Source organism: Pristiophorus japonicus, chromosome 13 (genome assembly GCF_044704955.1).
Source record: "Pristiophorus japonicus isolate sPriJap1 chromosome 13, sPriJap1.hap1, whole genome shotgun sequence".
NCBI classification, from domain to species: Eukaryota; Metazoa; Chordata; class Chondrichthyes; family Pristiophoridae; genus Pristiophorus; species Pristiophorus japonicus.
The window spans coordinates 154,495,405-154,515,971 of record NC_091989.1 but is presented as its reverse complement, the minus strand read 5'-3'; the positions used below and the strand labels follow the sequence as shown (position 1 = coordinate 154,515,971).

Here is a 20,567-nt window from a genome sequence, read left to right as displayed (position 1 = left end):
TGCTAATCAGAGTAGGAATCGCAGGATAGCGCAGATGAATACGTGGCTTGAGCAGTGGTGCAGCAGGGAGGAATTCAAATTCCTGGGGCATTGGAACCGGTTCTGGGGGAGGTGGGACCAGTACAAACAGGACGGTCTGCACCTGGCCAGGATCGGAACCAATGTCCTAGGGGCAGTGTTTGCTAGTGCTGTTGGGGAGGAGTTAAACTAATATGGCAGGGGGATGGGAACCAATGCAGGGAGACAGAGGGGAAACAAAAAGGAGGCAAAAGCAAAAGACAGAAAGGAGATGAGGAAAAGTGGAGGGCAGAGAAACCCAAGGCAAAGAACAAAAAGGGCCACTGTACAGCAAAATTCTAAAAGGACAAAGGGTGTTAAAAATGCAAGCCTGAAGGCTTTGTGTCTTAATGCAAGGAGTATCCGCAATAAGGTGGATGAATTAACTGTGCAAATAGATGTTAACAAATATGATGTGATTGGGATTACGGAGACGTGGCTCCAGGATGATCAGGGCTGGGAACTCAACATCCAGGGGTATTCAACATTCAGGAAGGATAGAATAAAAGGAAAAGGAGGTGGGGTAGCATTGCTGGTTAAAGAGGAGATTAATGCAATAGTTAGGAAAGACATTAGATTGGATGATGTGGAATCTATATGCATAGAGCTGCAGAACACCAAAGGGCAAAAAACGTTAGTGGGAGTTGTGTACAGACCTCCAAACAGTAGTAATGTTGGGGAGGGCATCAAACAGGAAATTAGGGGTGCATGCAATAAAGGTGCAGCAGTTATAATGGGTGACTTTAATATGCACATAGATTGGGCTAGCCAAACTGAAAGCAATACGGTGGAGGAGGATTTCCTGGAGTGCATAAGGGATGGTTTTCTAGACCAATATGTCGAGGAACCAACTAGGGGGAGGCCATCTTAGACTGGGTGTTGTGTAATGAGAGAAGATTAATTAGCAATCTCGTTGTGCGAGGTCCCTTGGGGAAGAGTGACCATAATATGGTGGAATTCTACATTTAAGATGGAGAATGAAACAGTTAATTCAGAGACCATGGTCCAGAACTTAAAGAAGGGTAACTTTGAGGCGTGAATTGGCTAGGATAGATTGACGAATGATACTTAAGGGGTTGACTGTGAATGGGCAATGGCAGACATTTAGAGACCGCATGGATGAATTACAACAATTGTACATTCCTGTCTGGCGTAAAAATAAAAAAGGGAAGGTGGCTCAAAAGTGGCTATCAAGGGAAATCAGGGATAGTATTAAAGCCAAGGAAGTGGCATACAAATTGGCCAGAAATAGCAGCGAACCCGTGGACTGGGAGAAATTTAGAACTCAGCAGAGGAGGACAAAGGGTTTGATTAGGGCAGGGAAAATGGAGTACGAGAAGAAGCTTGCAGGGAACATATAGGCGGATTGCAAAAGTTTCTATCGATATGTAAAGAGAAAAAGGTTAGTAAAGACAAACGTAGGACCCCGCAGTCAGAATCAGGGGAAGTCATAACAGGGAACAAAGAAATGGCAGACCAATTGAACAAGTACTTTGGTTCGGTATTCACTAAGGAGGACACAAACAACCTTCCGGATATAAAAGGGGTCAGAGGGTCTAGTAAGGAGGAGGAACTGAGGGAAATCTTTATTAGTCGGGAAATTGTGTTGGGGAGATTGATGGGATTGAAGGCCGATAAATCCCCAGGGCCTGATGGACTGCATCCCAGAGTACTTAAGGAGGTGGCCTTGGAAGTAGCAGATGCATTGACAGTCATTTTCCAACATTTCATTGACTCTGGATCAGTTCCTATGGAGTGGAGGGTAGCCAATGTAACCCCACTTTTTAAAAAAGGAGGGAGAGAGAAAACAGGGAATTATAGACCGGTCAGCCTGACCTCAGTAGTGGGTAAAATGATGGAATCAATTATTAAGGATGTCATAGCAGCGCATTTGGAAAGAGGTGACATGATAGGTCCAAGTCAGCATGGATTTGTGAAAGGGAAATCATGCTTGACAAATCTTCTGGAATTTTTTGAGGATGTTTCCAGTAAAGTGGACAAGGGAGAACCAGTTGATGTGGTATATTTCGACTTTCAGAAGGCTTTCGACAAGGTCCCACACAAGAGATTAATGTGCAAAGTTAAAGCACATGGGATTGGGGGTAGTGTGCTGACGTGGATTGAGAACTGGTTGTCAGACAGGAAGCAAAGAGTAGGAATAAATGGGTATTATCTGAATGGTGACAGATTAGGAAAAGGGGAGTTGCAACGAGACCTGGGTGTCATGGTACATCAGTCATTGAAGGTTGGCATGCAGGTACAGCAGGCAGTTAAGAAAGCAAATGGCATGTTGGCCTTCATAGCGAGGGGATTTGAGTACAGGGGCAGGGAGGTGTTGCTACAGTTGTACAGGGCTTTGGTGAGGCCACACCTGGAGTATTGTGTACAGTTTTGGTCTCCTAACTTGAGGAAGGACATTCTTGCTATTGAGGGAGTGCAGCGAAGATTCACCAGACTGATTCCCGGGATGGTGGGACTGACCTATCAAGAAAGACTGGATCAACTGGGCTTGTATTCACTGGAGTTCAGAAGAATGAGAGGGGACCTCATAGAAACGTTTAAAATTCTGACGGGTTTAGACAGGTTGGATGCAGGAAAAATGTTCCCAATGTTGGGGAAGTCCAGAACCAGGGGTCACAGTCTAAGGATAAGGGATAAGCCATTTAGGACCGAGATGAGGAGAAACTTCTTCACCCAGAGAGTGGTGAACCTGTGGAATTCTCTACCACAGAAAGTAGTTGAGGCCAATTTACTAAATATATTCAAAAGGGAGTTAGATGAAGTCCTTACTACTAGGGGGATCAAGGGGTATGGCAAGAAAGCAGGAAGGGGGTACTGAAGTTGCATGTTCAGCCATGAACTCATTGAATGGCGGTGCAGGCTAGAAGGGCTGAATGGCCTACTCCTGCACCTATTTTCTATGTTTCTAATTGAATCTTGAACCAACGTAAAAGATCACAGAAAACACAAATGCAAGTGTTTTTGGGCGTAACTCACTTACATTTACAGTTCCCCGATCTTTTGCGTTGGTTCGGCTGATTTCTGCTTGTTTTGTACCCAGATTCCAGCGCAATAAACAGAAACTGTATCCTATATATTGCAAAGAAATCCTAGTCTTTTAAATAGCAAAGATTTTCTAAACTTCCAAAGACAAATTTGAAGAAAAACATTTTTTTTAATCCTGTAAAGAAGCCCTTTCAGTATTTGGAAATATCCAAAATCGGTTATGTGTACTTTTGTCATCAAAGGATAAACTGTTGCTGCTGCCCTTTTATTACTGCATCCACTTAAAAATTACAGACAGTAAGCGGCCCTGTGGCAAAAGAGCAGGGTATTTTCCTTACACTATCATGATGGTTCTATCATCATAATTTAAATCAAGCAAAGTTAGGAATTTCACTGGTACTCAGATACTGGAGAAAGACGCCTACCACAAAGAACCTGATGTTTATCCACCTTCTGGCAACTCACATAATGAGTCATGAATTTTGTTGGCTGCATAATGCATTCGCTTACCAATATAAATTTGTCTATCAAATCGCCCAGGTCTCATCAGTGCTGGATCAAGGATATCGGGTCGATTTGTTCCTGCCAGTACAACAACATTGGTGCTCGTATTGAACCCTGAAAGGAGAATAAAAATTAAGACATTAAATAACAGTTATGATGAGGTAAAGAAAGACTTGCATTTATATAACACCTTTCACAGCCATCAAATGTCCCAAAGCACTTTAAAGCCAATGTTGTAAAGTAGGAAACACGGCAGTCAAATTGCGCACAGCAAACTCCCAAAAACAGCAACGTGATAATGACCAGATAATCTGTTTTAGTGATGTTGATTGTGGGATAAATATCGACCAGGACACCGGTGATAACTCCCGTGTTCTTCTTTGAAATAGTGCCATGGGATCTTTTACCTCCATTTGAGAGAGCAGAACTTGGTTTAACATCTCATCCGAAAGATAGTTACCAATAGAAACATGGCATTAATATGGAGAGAGAATATAGACAAGCTAGCTATGCCATCAGATTGGAAATTTTCTGTACAATCGAGAATGCACATGTTCAAAATGTTTCTTCAAATTATTCTCAGCAAGAGGCAAAGTGGCTTCTTTTCATTTTCCACAATAGTAAACAGAATTTCCCCATTCATCATGAAATTTTCAGCCAACTTTTGCCCATTCTCGGTTGCTTTTGATTGGAGGCTCTACTGCTGCATCAGTCAGCTCTCTAAAAGAACGAATCACAGACACTGCCACTGATTCCCATTTCCTTGTGATAAATCTATCCCTGTGCAAGCGTAATCACTCTCTTATTTATTTATTTTTCTTTCACAAGATATGGCAGACCCAGCCTGCCCTCCATCCAGCATGCGGTTGGAGGTTGCTTACCCTTTGCAATGGCATACCTTGTTGGAGCTGCTTGTTATTGGTTGGGCTTGCTTTGATTTGCTGGCCTGTAGCGGTTATTCTGATTGGTCGAGCTGACCACAATGACAGCTCTTCTTTCCATACAATGTTGCTGGTGTTTCCATGGTGCCCATGTTACACACCATTTTTGCAGATAACCAATATGCAGTAACCAAAGGGATGAAGCACACACAACGATCAAAAACACCAGCACACTGTGCTTTTCATCTTCCCATTTTACCAACACGCACACAAAAAGATTAAAGTAAACATGCATACACCTGGCGAACAAGAGTAATGAAATCACATGCCTAACGTATTTTAATTTACTAATCAGAAATGCAATTCACTATATCTAGATTCCTAATTCGTTACATGTGGTTAATGGCTAATGAATTGGAGGCCATTGGTGTAACTAAAGTTCATGTGTGCGTCTCTGTATTCTCAAAATTAATTACATGCTGATTACTCTTAGATGAACAGGTTTATTTATGGACTGAATAATTTTTTTTTTTAAAGTTGACTCCCAAGGTCAACGAGAGGCCACTGACATTCTGAATCCTGTTGCTGGAAAAAATCCCTTGTAGGTTCCAAATTATTGGCTTTCAGTTTTCTTTTTAGAAGTGCACACAAAATTTACATATAAAAGTGTCACATCAAAGAGCAATACTATATGCAAGGTAATATAGAAACACAATTTACACATAAAAGTGCAACACCAAATGCAAGATGTGTTACACACACACATGCAGGATTCTATGGCACTGCACAGTGAATTAGAGGATACACTTGTTTGGTAAGCAACAGAGAGGTTATGCCATATAATGTGTAATGTATTATTGGGGTTATTGAATTACATAGCAGATTCTCTGTGGTAATGCCCACTGTAAGTCAGATGATACACTGTTTTATAACAATAGGAGATGTTATTAAAAAAAGTGTGATGGGGAAAGTGTTACCGGAAGAATGATATTTATAGGAAATATGCAAGACTGTTCAAGAAATAAAGAAAATACATTTATATAGCTCCTTTTATGACCTCAGGATGTCCTAAAGCACTTTACAGCCAATTAAGTACTTTTGAAGTGTAGTCACTGTTGTAATGTAGGAAATGTGGCAGCCAATTTGCACACAGCAAAGTCCTACAAAGAGCAATGAATGAAACGACCAGTTCATGTGTGTTTTTTAGATGTTGGTTGATGCATAAATATTGGCCAGGACACCCCAGTTCTTTTTCGAATAGTGCTGTGGGATCTTTTGCGTCCATCTGAGGGGGCAGACGGGGCCTTGGTTGAAACGCTTTATAGGAAGTGTGCGACAGTGTGTGCTATACCCAATTTTATTATAGATAGAATATGTATGATTGATACTTTTTCATTCCCAGTCAATATTACACTACCAAGTTACCAATGATGCCAACATCTACCCTGTCACATACCATCCATCTCAACCAGCAGTTGATTTAGGGTGTTCTCCTGTTCGCTCTGTCCACCAAAATTTCCTCTTCCCCGCTTCCTTCCAACAGCATCAATCTCATCAATAAAGAGAATACAGGGAGCATTCTTCCGTGCCATTGCGAACATGTCCCTCACCTGAAATAGGAACCAAAATTCAACAATTGGCCAGTGTTCAAATCTTACTTCCTAATGAGCCGTGTAATTATAGAAATGCTGTAATATCCTTACAACAAAACCTATCCAAGACCTACTCAGTCCACAGCAAAACATGCATTACAAGTGACTGCAGAAATCCGAAGGTGGTCTGAAGCAGCAAAACCTAAATACAATCAACTTCTATATGAAGAGAGGGGGTGAAAAACAGGTCCACAATGAGCATCAAATGTTATAGCAGATGATCTTCAAAACAATGGGGAGGTGTGTAACCCTTAGACATGCTATGATTCTATATGGAGAGTTATCAGAACATTACAGCTCGGTTATGTGGAATCAATTTAGCAAATTTTCACACTTCCATTTCTAGACAAACAGGAATTTCCTAATCTTGTGAGTGGGTGCTTTAGCAACACAGCTCTTTTGCGAAGAAACAGTTTAAGGCTTGTAGTTGGTCGGAAAATTAGCAATGCGATTGCTCCCCATGCGGCTGATCACATTTGCAAGATGCCTGAGCCATATTGGTGCTCGTGTCTCATTTGATTAAAATTGGCAAGTTGCTAGGGCTATTCACACTGTTTGGTGGTTGCTCACCCAATCCTGAGGGAGGGGTGCAAAATCAGGCATCTCTGATGCCATTTAAAGACAGCCTGTAACTCTTAAATGGGAGGTGCACTTTGGCTGCTCTCAACTGAATTCCAATGAAACAGTCCAAAAAGCAGGCAGAGGTAATACTGAAAGGGCCCTAAATTTTCTGATAATGTTCTGGAGGTGTTGATGGAAGAGGTCAGCAGGAAGAGAGGTGTCCTCAGCAGAAGGAGAGTGGGTCAACGCAAGAAGCGCTGCACACAGGACCTGGCTGCGATGAAAAAAGAAGTTTACTGATCTGACAAGGGCTTCTACGGCAAGATTCCCACTCATATACCTCTCAGTATTCTCTGCACTATTTGTAGCCCCTGCACTCAGAACTCCTTCCCCCCTCCGCCCCTCCTTATTTCCCATCAATCGCCTCCATTCACTGCAGCACACTTCACTCCACTTCCTTCTGCTGCTACTATCCTCACAATTACTTCCCTCATTTCCTCACACCTGCACCATCTTTCATACACCATACATACTATTATATCTTGATGTGCAAAGCATCGAAATATCTCACTAGACTGCCACTAAGGCACTAGTTTCAGTCTTGCAGGACACGCAGGCACACAACACAAGGGAGCAGGGGAGGACAAGAAGAGGGCCGCACTAGAAGAGGAGGTCATGGATGGGAACATTGTGATTGGCCAGATCATCTTTCCCTTCTGACTGAAATCTCACCTTCACACACTATCCATGACAAAGAGCTGCTGCTTTGAGTTTTGTCTCTGCTTACGCTAGCCACTAAATGCTAGCCTTTGTCCTTCTCTTTCAAGTTAAGCAGATGTGGAGAGCCTCATGGGAGTAGAGGAAGAGGGGACAGCCCCAAGAAGATAAAGGGGCACTTGACCTTTACCCAGAAAACACTAACTCAGAGACTGGCACCCCACATAGTTTGGGGGTTAAGCACCAAGGGATTCATCCTGCACACGCTCGGGGCAAGGGCAAGGGAATAGGACGGCCAAGGAACCAGAATGTAGAATTAGGTAGATCCACAGAGGCTTCAATTTTCCTTTATTATGGAGAAGATCTCTCCTTTAGTCTCCTGTGTCAATGAAGTACAGGCTGTTAACTGTTTTTTCAGACATAAGACCATCGACTGTCCACTCCTGCAGCTGCACATCCCCAGAGGACGAGCTTCCATTCGAGCTCTGCTGCAGAGGGCTCAGATGCAGACTTCGAGGGCCCAGCCTACAGAAGACGACGATGGAACTTCTAAATACACTGGCTTGCCAGCAAGCTGGCACACAATGTCAAGAGAGCATGGAGTAGTCCAGTTCCAACTTGTGTGGTATCTTGGTGCACGGTATCAAAACTACGCAGTCAACCAAGAAGCAAGTAGTCATCTCTATGAACACTGTAGTGGGGCCACAGTGATGGAGCTGACAGCTTTAATGGGAGCTTAAACTGCTGCCATCTTGGCTTTGGGGTCCAGCATCTCAAGTTTTCAAAGCATGAAGGAGAATGTGGATAGGGGTTTTGAGAGCGTCACATCATTCCTGCACCCTGTTCCCGCACAGCACAGTGTGAGTACTGAGATGCAACCCCATGAGAGTGGCACTGGCTCCATGGGAGAGGCATGCTGTGCTCTCTCAGGAGGAGAGCATGTGCAGAAGACCTGGATAATTCTCTGCACACCAGCAGCCTATAAAGACTAACCAGAGTTAATGGAGGGGAGGATCTCTTTAAATACAACTAATGCAGCCTGCTTGCTGACTGTTTCCACTGATTTACTGAGCGGGCTGAGAATTAATAAATCAGGTGCTACCACACACCAATATTGCAGAAGAGTCCTAAAACAGGCCCACAACCTTTATTTACATATTCTGGTTAGGCTTCGCTCTTGTCAGACAGTTGCCCGGGATGAGTCATCCGATCAATATGGCAGCCACTGCAGTTCGGGTGTAGGGGAGTGAGGCCCGATTTTTGGCAAGCTCTTCCCTCCTTTTATGTACGAATGGACAAAACAAAATTTGCAATTCTTCCCCCATGAATCTGATATTACAGTGCAATTACAACAAAAGTCTTAAAGACCAGAGATCACTCATCTCTTTTCTCAGGGGAGGAAAGCTTATGGACGATAGACAATAACAATTCCTATTTGTGAGCTGTTGGAAATGATCACAGGAACAAGAAAAACAAGTCAAGACAGAATTAATTTATCAGATAATGGGTGAAACAGATAAAATTCACAGTCTTAGGCTGTCCATAAAATGTTATTACACTTGCAATAACTGATCTCGTTTTGCTAGTGCTAAATATAAAAACTGCAGATCTGTGACAAGACAATGACTGCTATTTTACATAGAAACATAGAAAATAGGTGCAGGAGTAGGCCATTCGGCCCTTCGAGCCTGCACCACCATTCAATAAGATCATGGCTGATCATTCCCTCAGTACCACTTTCTCTCCATACCATTTGATCCCTTTAGCCGCAAGGGCCATATCTAACTCCCTCTCGAATATATCCAACGAACTGGCATCAACAACTCTCTGCGGCAGGGAATTCCACAGGTTAACAACTCTGAGTGAAGAGGTTTCTCCTCATCTCAGTAGTAAATGGCTTACCCCTTATCTTTAGACTGTGACCCCTGGTTCTGGACTTCCCCAACATCGGGAACATTCTTCCTGCATCTCACTTGTCCGGTCCCGTCAGAATTTTATATGTTTCTATGAGATCTCCTCTCATCCTTCTAAACACCAATGAATCCAGGCCCAGTCGATCCAGTCTCTCCTCATATGTCAGTCCTACCATCCCTGGAATCAGTCTGGTGAACCTTCACTGCACTCCCTCAATAGCAAGAACGTTCTTCCTCAGATTAGGAGATCAAAACTGAACACAATATTCCAATGAGGCCTCACTAAGGCCCTGTACAACTGCAGTAAGACCTCCCTGCTCCTATACTCAAATCCTCTAGCTATGAAGGCCAACATGCCATTTGCCTTCTTCACCACCTGCTGTACCTGCATGCCAACTTTCAATGACTGATGTACTATGACACCCAGATCTCGTTGCAGTTCCCCTTTTCCTAATCTGCCGCCATTCAGATAATATTCTGCGTTCGTGTTTTTGCCCCCAAAGTGGATAACCTCATATTTATCCACATTATACTGCATCTGCCATGCATTTGCCCACTCACCTAACCTGTCCAAGTCACCCTGCAGCCTCTTAGCATCCTCCTCACAGCTCACATCACCACCCAGCTTAGTGTCATCTGCAAACTCGGAGATATTACACTCAATTCCTTCATCTAAATCATTGATGTATATTGTAAATAGCTGGGGCCCCAGCACTGAGCCCTGCGGCACCCCACTACTCACTGCCTGCCATTCTGAAAAGGACCCGTTTATCCCAACTCTCTGCTTCCTGTCTGCCAACCAATTCTCTATCCACGTCAATACATTACCCCCAATACCATGTGCTTTAATTTTGCAATCCAATCTCTTGTGTGGGACCTTGTCAAAAGCCTTTTCAAAGTCCAAATACACCACATCCACTGGTTCTCCCCTGTCCACTCTACTAATTACATCCTCAAAAAATTCTAGAAGATTTGTCAAGCATGATTTCCCTTTCATAAATCCATGCTGCCTTGGATCGATCCTGTCACTGCTTTCCAAATGCGCTGCTATTTCATTTTTAATAATTGATTCCAACATTTTCCCCACTACTGATGTCAGGCTAACCGGTCTATAATTCCCCGTTTTCTCTCTCCCTCCTTTTTTAAAAAGTGGTGTTACATTAGCTACCCTCCAGTCCATGGGAACTGATCTAGAGTCGATAAGACTCCTGGAAAATGATCACCAATGCATCCATTATTTCTAGGGCCACTTCCTTAAGTACTCTAGAACGCAGACTATCAGGCCCTGGGGACTTATCGGCCTTAAATCCCATCAATTTCCCTAATACAATTTCCTGACTAATAAGGATTTCCTTCAGTTCCTCCTTCTCACCAGACCCTCGGTCCCCTAGTATTTTCCAGAAGGTTATTTGTGTCTTCCCTCATGAAGACAGATTGGTCTGCCATTGTTCAATTGGTCTGCCATTTCTTTGTACCCCATTATAAATTCACCTGATTCTGACTGCAAGGGACCTACGTTTGTCTTCACTAATCTTTTTCTCTTCACATATCTATAGCAGCTTTTGCAGTCAGTTTTTATGTTCTCAACAAGCTTCCTCAGATACTCTATTTTCCCCCTCCTAATTAAACCCTTTGTCCTCCTCTGCTGAATTATAAAACTCTCCCAGTCCTCAGGTTTGCTGCTTTTTCTGGCCAATTTATATGCCCCTTCCTTGGATTTAACACTATCCTTAATTTCCCTTGTTAGCCACGGTTGAGCCACCTTCCCCGTTTTATTTTTACTCCAGACCGCGATGTACAATTGTTGAAGTTCACCCATGTAATCTTTAAATATTTGCCATTGCCTATCCATCGTCAACCCTTTAAGTGTCACTCGCCAGTCTATTCTAGCCAATTCACGTCTCAAACTATCGAAGTTACCTTTTCCTAAGTTCAGGATCCTAGTCTCTGATTTAACTGTATCACTCTCCACCTTAATAAAGAATTCTACCATGTTATGATCACTCTTCCCCAAGGGTCCTCGCACAACAAGATTGCTAATTGGTCCTTTCTCATTACACATCACCCAGTCTAGGATGGCCAGCCCTCTAGTTGGTTCCTTGACATATTGGTCGAGAAAACCATCCCTAATAACACTCCAAGAAATCTTCCTCCAACGTATTGCTACCAGTTTGGTTAGGCCAATCTATATTTAGATTAAAGTCACCCATGATAACTGCTGTACCCTTATTGCATGCATCCCTAATTTCTTGTTTGATGCTCAACCTCACTACTACTGTTTGGTGGTCTGTACACAACTCCCACTAGCGTTTTCTGCCCTTTGGTGTTCCTCAGCTCAATCCATACAGATTCCATTTCATCCAAGCTAATGTCCTTCCTTACTATTGCGTTAATTTCCTCTTTAACCAGCAACGCTACCCCACCTCCTTTTCCTTTCTGTCTATCCTTCCTGAATGTTGAATATCCCTGAATGTTGAGTTCCCAGCCTTGGTCACCCTGGAGCCATGTCTCCGTAATGCCAGTTACATCATATTCGTTAATAGCTGCCTGCGCAGTTAATTCGTCCACCTTATTACGAATACTCCTTGCATTGAGGCATAGAGCCTTCAGGCTTGTCTTTTTAACACACTTTGCCCCTTTAGAATGTTGCTGTAATGTGGCCCTTTTTGATTTTTGACTTGGGTTTCTCTGCCCTCCACTTTAACTTTTCTTCTTTCTATCTTTTGCTTCTGCACGCATTCTACTTCCCTCTGTCTCCCTGCATAGATTCCCATCCCCCTGCCATATTAGTTTAACCCCTCCCCAACAGCACTAGCAAACACTCCCCCTAGAACACTGGTTCCGGTCCTACCCAGGTGGAGGCCGTCCGGTTTGTACTGGTCCCACCTCCCCCAGAATCGGTTCCAATGTCCCAGGAATTTGAATCCCTCCCTGTTGCACCATTCCTCAAGCCACGTATTCATCTTAGCTATCCTGCAATTCCTACTCTGACTAGCACGTGGCACTAGTAGCAATCCTTTTTTTTTTTTAAGCTGAAGTCTGACTTAATTACTCCCATGAATAAATAAAAGTGATTGAGTAGGAATAAAGAGAAATATTACAGCCATTTCACCAAGACAGTTATTCAAAATTGATAGAGTTGCTCATTATTTTGAACAGCCTTTTAGATTCCCATTATACGCGGTTCACTACCGGCAAACAGAAAAAGACATCAACAGTACTAAAAAAATTAAAACTCAATTCAGGTGACAGTTCCCTTTCTTACCCTGGCAGGTCCAACACCAACAAACATCTCCAGGAACTCCGATCCATTCACAGTTATAAAAGGAACATTTGCTTCCCCAGCTGTCGCTTTAGCCAATAGGGTTTTCCCAGTTCCTGGCGGTCCAGACAGGACAGCACCCTGTAACCAATGAGAGATCATTACTGCAGGTATTGGGCATGTTTAGAATCTGCAATAGCACAAGGTTCAAAGATCTGTATAATTCAAGTGAGCTCATCTATAAATAAAGACAGCACTTTTAAATGTGACTTTGGAAATGCTGCAGCATAAATTGGACATGACTATAATCTATACACCCTAACTTTCTCAAACTTTGAAGCTCTGTATATTTTACACTTGTACATTGCAATTGTTTCTACAAATTACAAGTAAAAACACATTAACTAATTAAAATAATCAGATTGTTTTCCTTTATGAGTTAATGTTCTGTGTGACAAAGATCTGTCAAAGAAAGAACAAGCAAACTAACAAAAGCAAAAGAATGAACAAAATAATTTGTTTTTGTACAGCACCTTTCATGACCGCAGCACATTCCAAAGCGCTTCACAGCCAATTAAGTACTTTTGAAGTGTTGTACTGTTCTACCTTTAATGTTAGATGTTCTTATGCTGCTCCTTTTGTAATATCCCACAAGACACAATTACCAATAGCCTGCTTACCTGTAAGTCAACTATCAGCGAGAGTGTGGGAGTAGGGGATTTTTGCACAATGTAATATTGTCAAGGTTTGCTAGCACCACGTGTATATATTATGGTCTCAAGACATTGCTCATGTCAAGACAATATAATTGGAAAATTCTTGCAATTAAGATGCTATACGTTTTTCTGTTGCTTCAAACGCAAAACAAACTTTAGATTGTCAACATAGTTTTGTACAAAATATAGTTCCCATACCTTTGGGATCTTGGCCCCCAAATCCTGATACTGTTTAGGGTTTTTCAGAAAGTTGACGAACTCCATGATTTCTAATTTAGCTTCTTCACATCCTGCGACATCCTTGAATTTGATATCAATCTCATCTTTCAGTATTTTTGCTGTTGTTTCCCCCACACTGAAGAGTCCGCCACTTCGACCCCCACGGCCTGCTGCTATAGACCCTCGCCGCAGTGTATAGAGCAAAAAGCCAATGAGTAACAGTGTGGGGAACATACTTAGCATGAACGAACTGCAAGCAGAACAAAAACAGTCAAACAAACAAAAGACGAGAGATAAAATAGTTGCATTAATCCAAGTTATCACACAATCTGCCAATTAACAAGCAAAAACAGAAATGCTGGGAACACACAGCAGAGCAGTCTGCATCTCTGAAGAAAACAGACAAATTTGCATTTCAGGTGCAAATTCTTCTTCAGAATTGAAAAATAAGAAGTGGACAGACAAATTAATATATTGAGAAAAAGGAGGCGGCTAAAGTCTGAAGTATCTGAAGTTAGCGTTCAAATCAGAGGGTTGTATTGATAGGGTGCCGAGGAGAAAGACGAGATATTGTTCTTGAAGCTTGCATTGAGCTTTGTTAGAACAGTGTGAGGTCAGAGTGAGAATGGGACAGGGAGTTAAAAAGTGATGAGCCACAGGTAGCTCCAGGCCGCACTTGTGAACAATACAGATGTGTCCAGCAAAGCAGTTACCTAACCTATATTTGGTTTCCCCTTCGTAGAAGGGACTGCATCATGACAAGTGAATTCAGTATACTAGATTGCGTCTCACACGGAAGGGTTTTCTGGCATCCTGAACAACTGTGGGAGGTGGAGGATTGGCAGGTATTGCTGCATTTGTACAGGGCCTTGGTGAGGCCACACCTTGAATATTGTGCATAGTTTTGGTCTCCTAATCTGCTATTGAGGGAGTGCAGTGAAGGTTCACCAGACTGATTCCCGGGAAAGCAGGACTGACATATGAAGAAAGATTGGATCAACTAGTCTGATATTCACTGGAATTTAGATGAGAGGGGATCTCATAGAAACATATAAAATTCTGATGGGATTGGAGGTTAGATGCAGGAAAAATGTTCCCGATGTTGGGGAAGTCCAGAACCAGGGGTCACAGTCTAAGAGTAAGGGGTAAGCCATTTAGGACCGAGATGAGGAGAAACTTCTTCACTCAGACAATTGTGAACCTGTGGAATTCTCTACCACAGAAAGTTGTTGAGGCCAGTTCGTTAGATATATTCAAAAGGGAGTTAGATGTGGCCCTTTCGGCTAAAGGGATCAAGGGGTATGGAGAGAAAGCAGGAATGGGGTACCAAAGTTGCAAAAATGATCAGCCATGATCATATAGAATGGTGGTGCAGACTTGAAGGGCCGAATGGCTTACTCCTACACCTATTTTATATGTTTCTATGCATCTGGAAGAGTGAACCGGAGTGTCACAGAGAGAACAATCCCTCCAGGAAGCAAAGGGAGGGAGGGGATGGGAATATGTATTTGGTGGCAGAAATGGCAGAAAATTATCTGCAAGAGGGAATTCAAAAGAAAATTCTTTACCCAAAGGGTGGTGAGAATGTGGAACTCGCTATCACAGGGAGTGGTTGAAGCGAATAATATAGATGCATTTAAGGGGAGGCTAGACAAGCATATGAGGGAGAAGGGAAATAGAGGGTTATGCTGATAGATTTAGATGAGGAAAGACAGGAGGAGGCTCGAGTGGAGCATAAACGCCGACATGGACTGGTTGGGCCGAATGACCTGTTTCTGTGCCATATATCCTATGTAATGTAAAATGTGAAGGCTGGTTGGATAGAAGAGGGACTCTTCATGGTTGTGAGGAGAAGGTCAGGGCAGAAGCATGGGAAATGGGATAGACCTAATCAAAGACCTTGTTGACCACAGCACTGGGAAATTCTTTGCTGAGGAAAAAGGACACTTCAGAAGTTCTGGTGCAAAAGATAGAGGCATTAGAACAGATTCAACAGATTAATCCTTAATTTGAATTGATGAATATTTTTTTAGCAAACTGAACTGTAATATTTCAGCAAACTTTTGAATACTTCTTTTACTCATTACTGCAACATCTGGTGTACGCTTATTTTGTAGCTAATCTGAAAGCCTTTTAATTATTTTGGGGTCTGGGAATCTAACATACATGGGTGTGATACATGGGATGTATACGTCCAATTTTACAATAAATTTACCAGTTCCACATGATGATCCTTCCTGCTCATAAAAGAAATCCAGTAGGAATTACTATTAATTCACAACATTATACAAAGTAAATTATTTGCGAAGATCAGACAGTGAGTTCCAGACCCCCACCAGCCTCTGTGTGAAGAAATTTCCCCTTTTGTGCCCTCTAAACCTTCTACCAATTACTTTAAATTTATGCCCCCTGGTTGTTGACCCCTCTGCTAAGGGCAATAGTCCCTTTCTATCCACTATATCTAGGCCCCTCATCATTTTATACACCTCAATTAGGTCTCTCCTCAGCCTCCTCTGTTCCAAGGAAAACAAACCCAGCCTATCCAATCTTTCCTCATAGCTAAAATTCTACACACCCGGCAACATCCTCGAAAATCTCCTCTGTACCCTCTCCAGTGCAATCATGTCCTTCCTGTAATGCGGTAACCAGAACTGCATGCAGTACTCCAGCTGTGGCCTAACTAGTGTTTTATACAATTCAAGCATAACCCCCCCCCGCTCTTGCATTCTATGCCTCGGCTAATAAAGGCAAGCATTCCGTATGCCTTCTTAACCACCTTATCTACCTGGCCTGCTACCTTCAGGGATTTGTGGACATGCACCCCAAGGTTCCTTTGTTCCTCTATACTTCTCAGTGTCTACCATTTAATGTGTATTCTCTTTCCTTGTTAGCCCTCCCCAAATGCATTACCTCACACTTCTTTGGATTAAATTCCATTTGCCACTGTTCTGCCCACCTGACCAGTTGATGGATATCTTCCTACAGTCTGCAGCTTTTTTCTTCATCATCAACCACACAGCTGATTTTAGTATCATCTGCAAACTTCTTAATCATACCCCCCTATATTCAAGTCTAGATCATTGATGTATATCACAACAAGCAAGGGACCTAGTACTGAGCCCTACGGAACCCCACTGGATACAGCCTTCCAGTCACAAAAACACCCATCAACCATTACCCTTTGCTTCCTGCCTCTCTGAGCCAATTTTGGATCCAACTTGCCACTTTGCCATGGATCCCATGGGCTTTTGCTTTCATGACCGGTTTGCCATGTGGGACCTTATCAAAAGCCTTGCTAAAATCCATATACACTACATCAAACGACTACTTTATTTATTAGGTTTTTAAAAAAAAAATCAGTAATTGCTAATTACATTTTCAAGGAACCGGACTTGGAATTACTTATCTAGACAATATAAAAAGAATAATTTGCATGCAGTTGGAGTGACCTGATTACTGCAGTACACTGCTTTAATAACCACCTCTTCCAAAAGCAACCAAGATCTGATGCTAGAGAGCTTACTAACTCCTACAAGTCCAGATTGTCCCGAATTAAAGTACCCAGACACTAATCCACTATATGGACACCCACACACACTTATTTTAAGGGACCATAAGCACACATTCATTCGGTTTCCTGCTCACCCATCACTCTCTGTGTTGTACACCACGGCTGCACGATTTGCTGGTTCTATTCCTATCTCCTGTTGCGCATTTTCTAAATTGCGCTCAAATGTATCCACACTTCCAATATTAAACCACACGTAGCTCTGAGAGAATAGGGGATAGATTATCAAATTACTAAACAATACAGTAACTTATATTCTTATATTTAGTAATATTGTTGAGTAATATATTTGGTAATTTAATAACATTTTATTCAAACAAAACTAAATGTCTAACTTTACATCGAGATTTTGGACAAATCTTTTCTAAATTCTGTGAAACACCAATTAAATTTGCATTAGTTCAATCTTAAACAAATAGATTATTCCTTTAGTGATAATGAAAGGAAGCAAAGGTAAGTTAAAATATGATGTGACGATCCTCCTTTCAAGATAATGTAGCAATATTTTTTCTATATGTAAAACTTAATTTTTTTTTAATACAAATTGATATACATTAACCCCTCAACATTGGGATTCTTTACAGAAATGGAACACTTAAGCACATATAAAGGATTTTGGGAGACTGATGGACAGAAGTTTTACATTGTCCTTTGATCTGGGCCTTAGGTTCAAATGCAACCCAGATTATCGTTTTATGTGAAGTGAGTTTGGACAGTATCAACGTGGTTCCCAAAGAACATAGGTCCACATTATATACCTGAGCACAAACTGGTTGTCTTAGAAAAGTGAAAAAATAAAAAAGAATCACTTGTTGAAGTTGGAGTTAAGGCAAGTGATGGTGACATGCTATACCAGAGATGCTCGAGGTAAATATTGGATGCTCAAAGTACCCCCTCGGAGTGGTATTCCTCACCTTGATTAACAACAAATTAATCAACCCATCAAATAAGGAAGCAGTTGTAAAACTTAGCATGCTTGCCCAATGCTCTCATCTGAAGAGAGTACATGTAGCAAACAGTAGGCTTCAGAGGAGGGGAAAAAGGAGACAGCAATCAGATATTCTGCTGAATATCCAGGGCATGGCAGTCTACTTACACAGCAGCAGTGGCACTGATCATGATTTTTTAAAAATTATCAATATCAATAAAAATGTTAAAAAATATCTATCACATTTAATCAGGTTACAAAAATATTACAAGTCCATATGAATCTTATCCTAATTTATTCCTCTAAAGTGTTGCCGTTTGTTGCTGTTTAAAGCTAAATTCCACGGCAAATACGAGCTGGAAGCATGAGATTTTAACTCAGGTAATTCTAGCTTTAAGGAGCATTCACTAGGATTTCTGCTGAGTACACGGAATATTGGACAAGAGCGCCCTCTATTGTCTAATCTCACTTTTAATGTTATAAAAACAGAAAATGCTGGAAGCACTCAGCAGGTCAAGTAGCATCTGTTCAGAAAGAAATCTAGCAGTAATGTTTCAGGTCTATGAAGCTTTGTTAGAACTTCTTGAAAAAAAAATTGTTTCTACAGTTTTTACTACACCCAGACAAAACGAGTTTAGGTCAGACTCAACTTACTGCATCGGTTGTAGTTCCTGGGGTGAAAATCACCCGCACAAACTGCTTGTTGACAACCTCTAGGCGATCGACCTGAAATGAGAAACAAACGTAATGAGGAGACTCCTGTGCCAGCAATCGTGAGAAATGTATTTTTTCAATACAAGTAATAAGACAATGTGATACTTTAACACTCCAGAGAACTGTTACAGCTTCTGAAGTAGTGATCTGCACCATAAATATACAACAATAACCAGTTCATAACTTCCGAATTAAAACTCGCACTGTCCCAAGTTCCTGTGTGAACCATCATAGGAGAAACTGAGCAAATGTGTTTATCTTCAATAGTAAAACATCATCAGCACGGAGAGCTTGTTGCTGACACACAATAGTGACATTGGCTTCCACCTTCAGTCTGGTCTTACTAAAACTGCCAAGCTGAATTTCAACCAAATGTGGCGGACTCTTAACTGCATTCTGAAGTGGCCTAGTAAGCCACTCAGTTGCAACTAGGGATGGGCAATAAATGCAGGCACTTCCAGCGATGCCCACCATCCAGAGAATGAATTTTTTTTAAAGCGGAAGTTATTTTAATACAAAACCCAGTTGCAGTGTTCATTTTCTACACCACATAAAAACATTACTTAATCAATTTCCCTCATGCTGCTTATAAACGTTTGATAAATCAGTTCCAAATAAACATTTATTGGGTATATAATGATAGTAACTATGAAATTTAATGCTATTGGTTTCAGTAACAGACTGAAAGGGGCAAATTAATACCAGCAAATTCAGCGGCAGCACTTAAGTCAAAAATCTGTTGAATCAGCCAAACTCGCAAGCCCCATTTCTACTATGGTGACCTGCAAAAGGAATTACCATCTATGCGCCATTATATTTCACTTCATGTGATGTCGTCACTCTAAAGTTTTGGCAAAATGATCTTCCTTTGAAGCAACAATTGATTTGACAATATTTTTTTTGGGGTGGATTGAGGAGGGAAAGGCTGCATCAAAAATGAGATCCTTCGAGGGACATCATACAAAATAATGAGAAAAAATTGCAGGGAGTGTGTCTTTGAGAGACATTTATTTGAATCTTTATTTCGGCAACGTTAACCTGTAGCATTTGTAAAACTTTTGTGTATGGGTAAAGAAATCTTGACTTGAAATACCATTGCAAATCCCAGTATACAGCAACTAAATTGCACTCCAATCCTGTTGCTCCACACCTCTACTGGTGGCCTGATGTTGAAAATACCAATGTGTGTTATAATGCAACAACTCCCTCCAACAAGTAATTCTAAACACATGCAGTCAAGTGAAAAAAAAGTCCATACACTGACCACATGCTTTTGTGTAAATTCAGGATGCCACTGTGGATTTGGAAACACAATCACAAATCATGCAAGTATGGATCTGAACATGTGCAGCCAGGTTCCACGTTTCAGAGGAAACCAGACTGCTACTGGCTGGTTTTTCCGTTGCCATGGCAAAGGCAGTATTGCTCAGTATACCTCACTTATGTTAGCATCCTTAATATAATAAGGAAAATGTCACAGATACATTGTTGTAGTAACAGGTTCCAGCCAGCAGAGGTTAGTACAACATTTACAGCACAGGTGTTCAAGCTTTTGTCTTCATGCGATAGATCAGTCTCAGGGGCCACATATAAAGTTTAAATCCATGTTCCCATTAACACACATAGATCTCAAATTGCAGGTACTAACCAATCTAGGTGCTTTGATTCAAGATTTCACAAAAAAAACCCAAGGCCCACAAAATTCAACAGGACAAATTTGCGAAGAAGAAATATAAGCATAAATAGGACTAAGTTGACCAGGTATGGAGGGCCAGATTGTCAAGGCTTAGGGGCCCTAGTACCTCAGATTAAATCCACCTGGTATTTATTGATAGCAACTGAGTACTGCAACAACTAGTACAGACCTGT

The 20,567-nt window shown here is 41.7% G+C and overlaps 1 protein-coding gene across 1 annotated transcript in view; it reads right to left on the bottom strand.

Annotated features, from left to right (window-relative positions):
- LOC139278908 (mitochondrial inner membrane m-AAA protease component AFG3L2-like) overlaps nucleotides 1-20,567 on the bottom strand; it is a 55,487-nt gene that overhangs the window by 18,163 nt on the left and 16,757 nt on the right. Inside the window, exons 6-11 of the mRNA XM_070898165.1 lie at nucleotides 18,639-18,710; nucleotides 17,134-17,258; nucleotides 13,468-13,738; nucleotides 12,557-12,694; nucleotides 5,905-6,058; nucleotides 3,574-3,681 (exon numbers count right to left, since the gene is read on the bottom strand). Coding sequence (XP_070754266.1) covers nucleotides 3,574-3,681; nucleotides 5,905-6,058; nucleotides 12,557-12,694; nucleotides 13,468-13,738; nucleotides 17,134-17,258; nucleotides 18,639-18,710 — 868 coding nt within the window. The remainder of the gene's footprint in view (nucleotides 1-3,573; nucleotides 3,682-5,904; nucleotides 6,059-12,556; nucleotides 12,695-13,467; nucleotides 13,739-17,133; nucleotides 17,259-18,638; nucleotides 18,711-20,567) is intronic.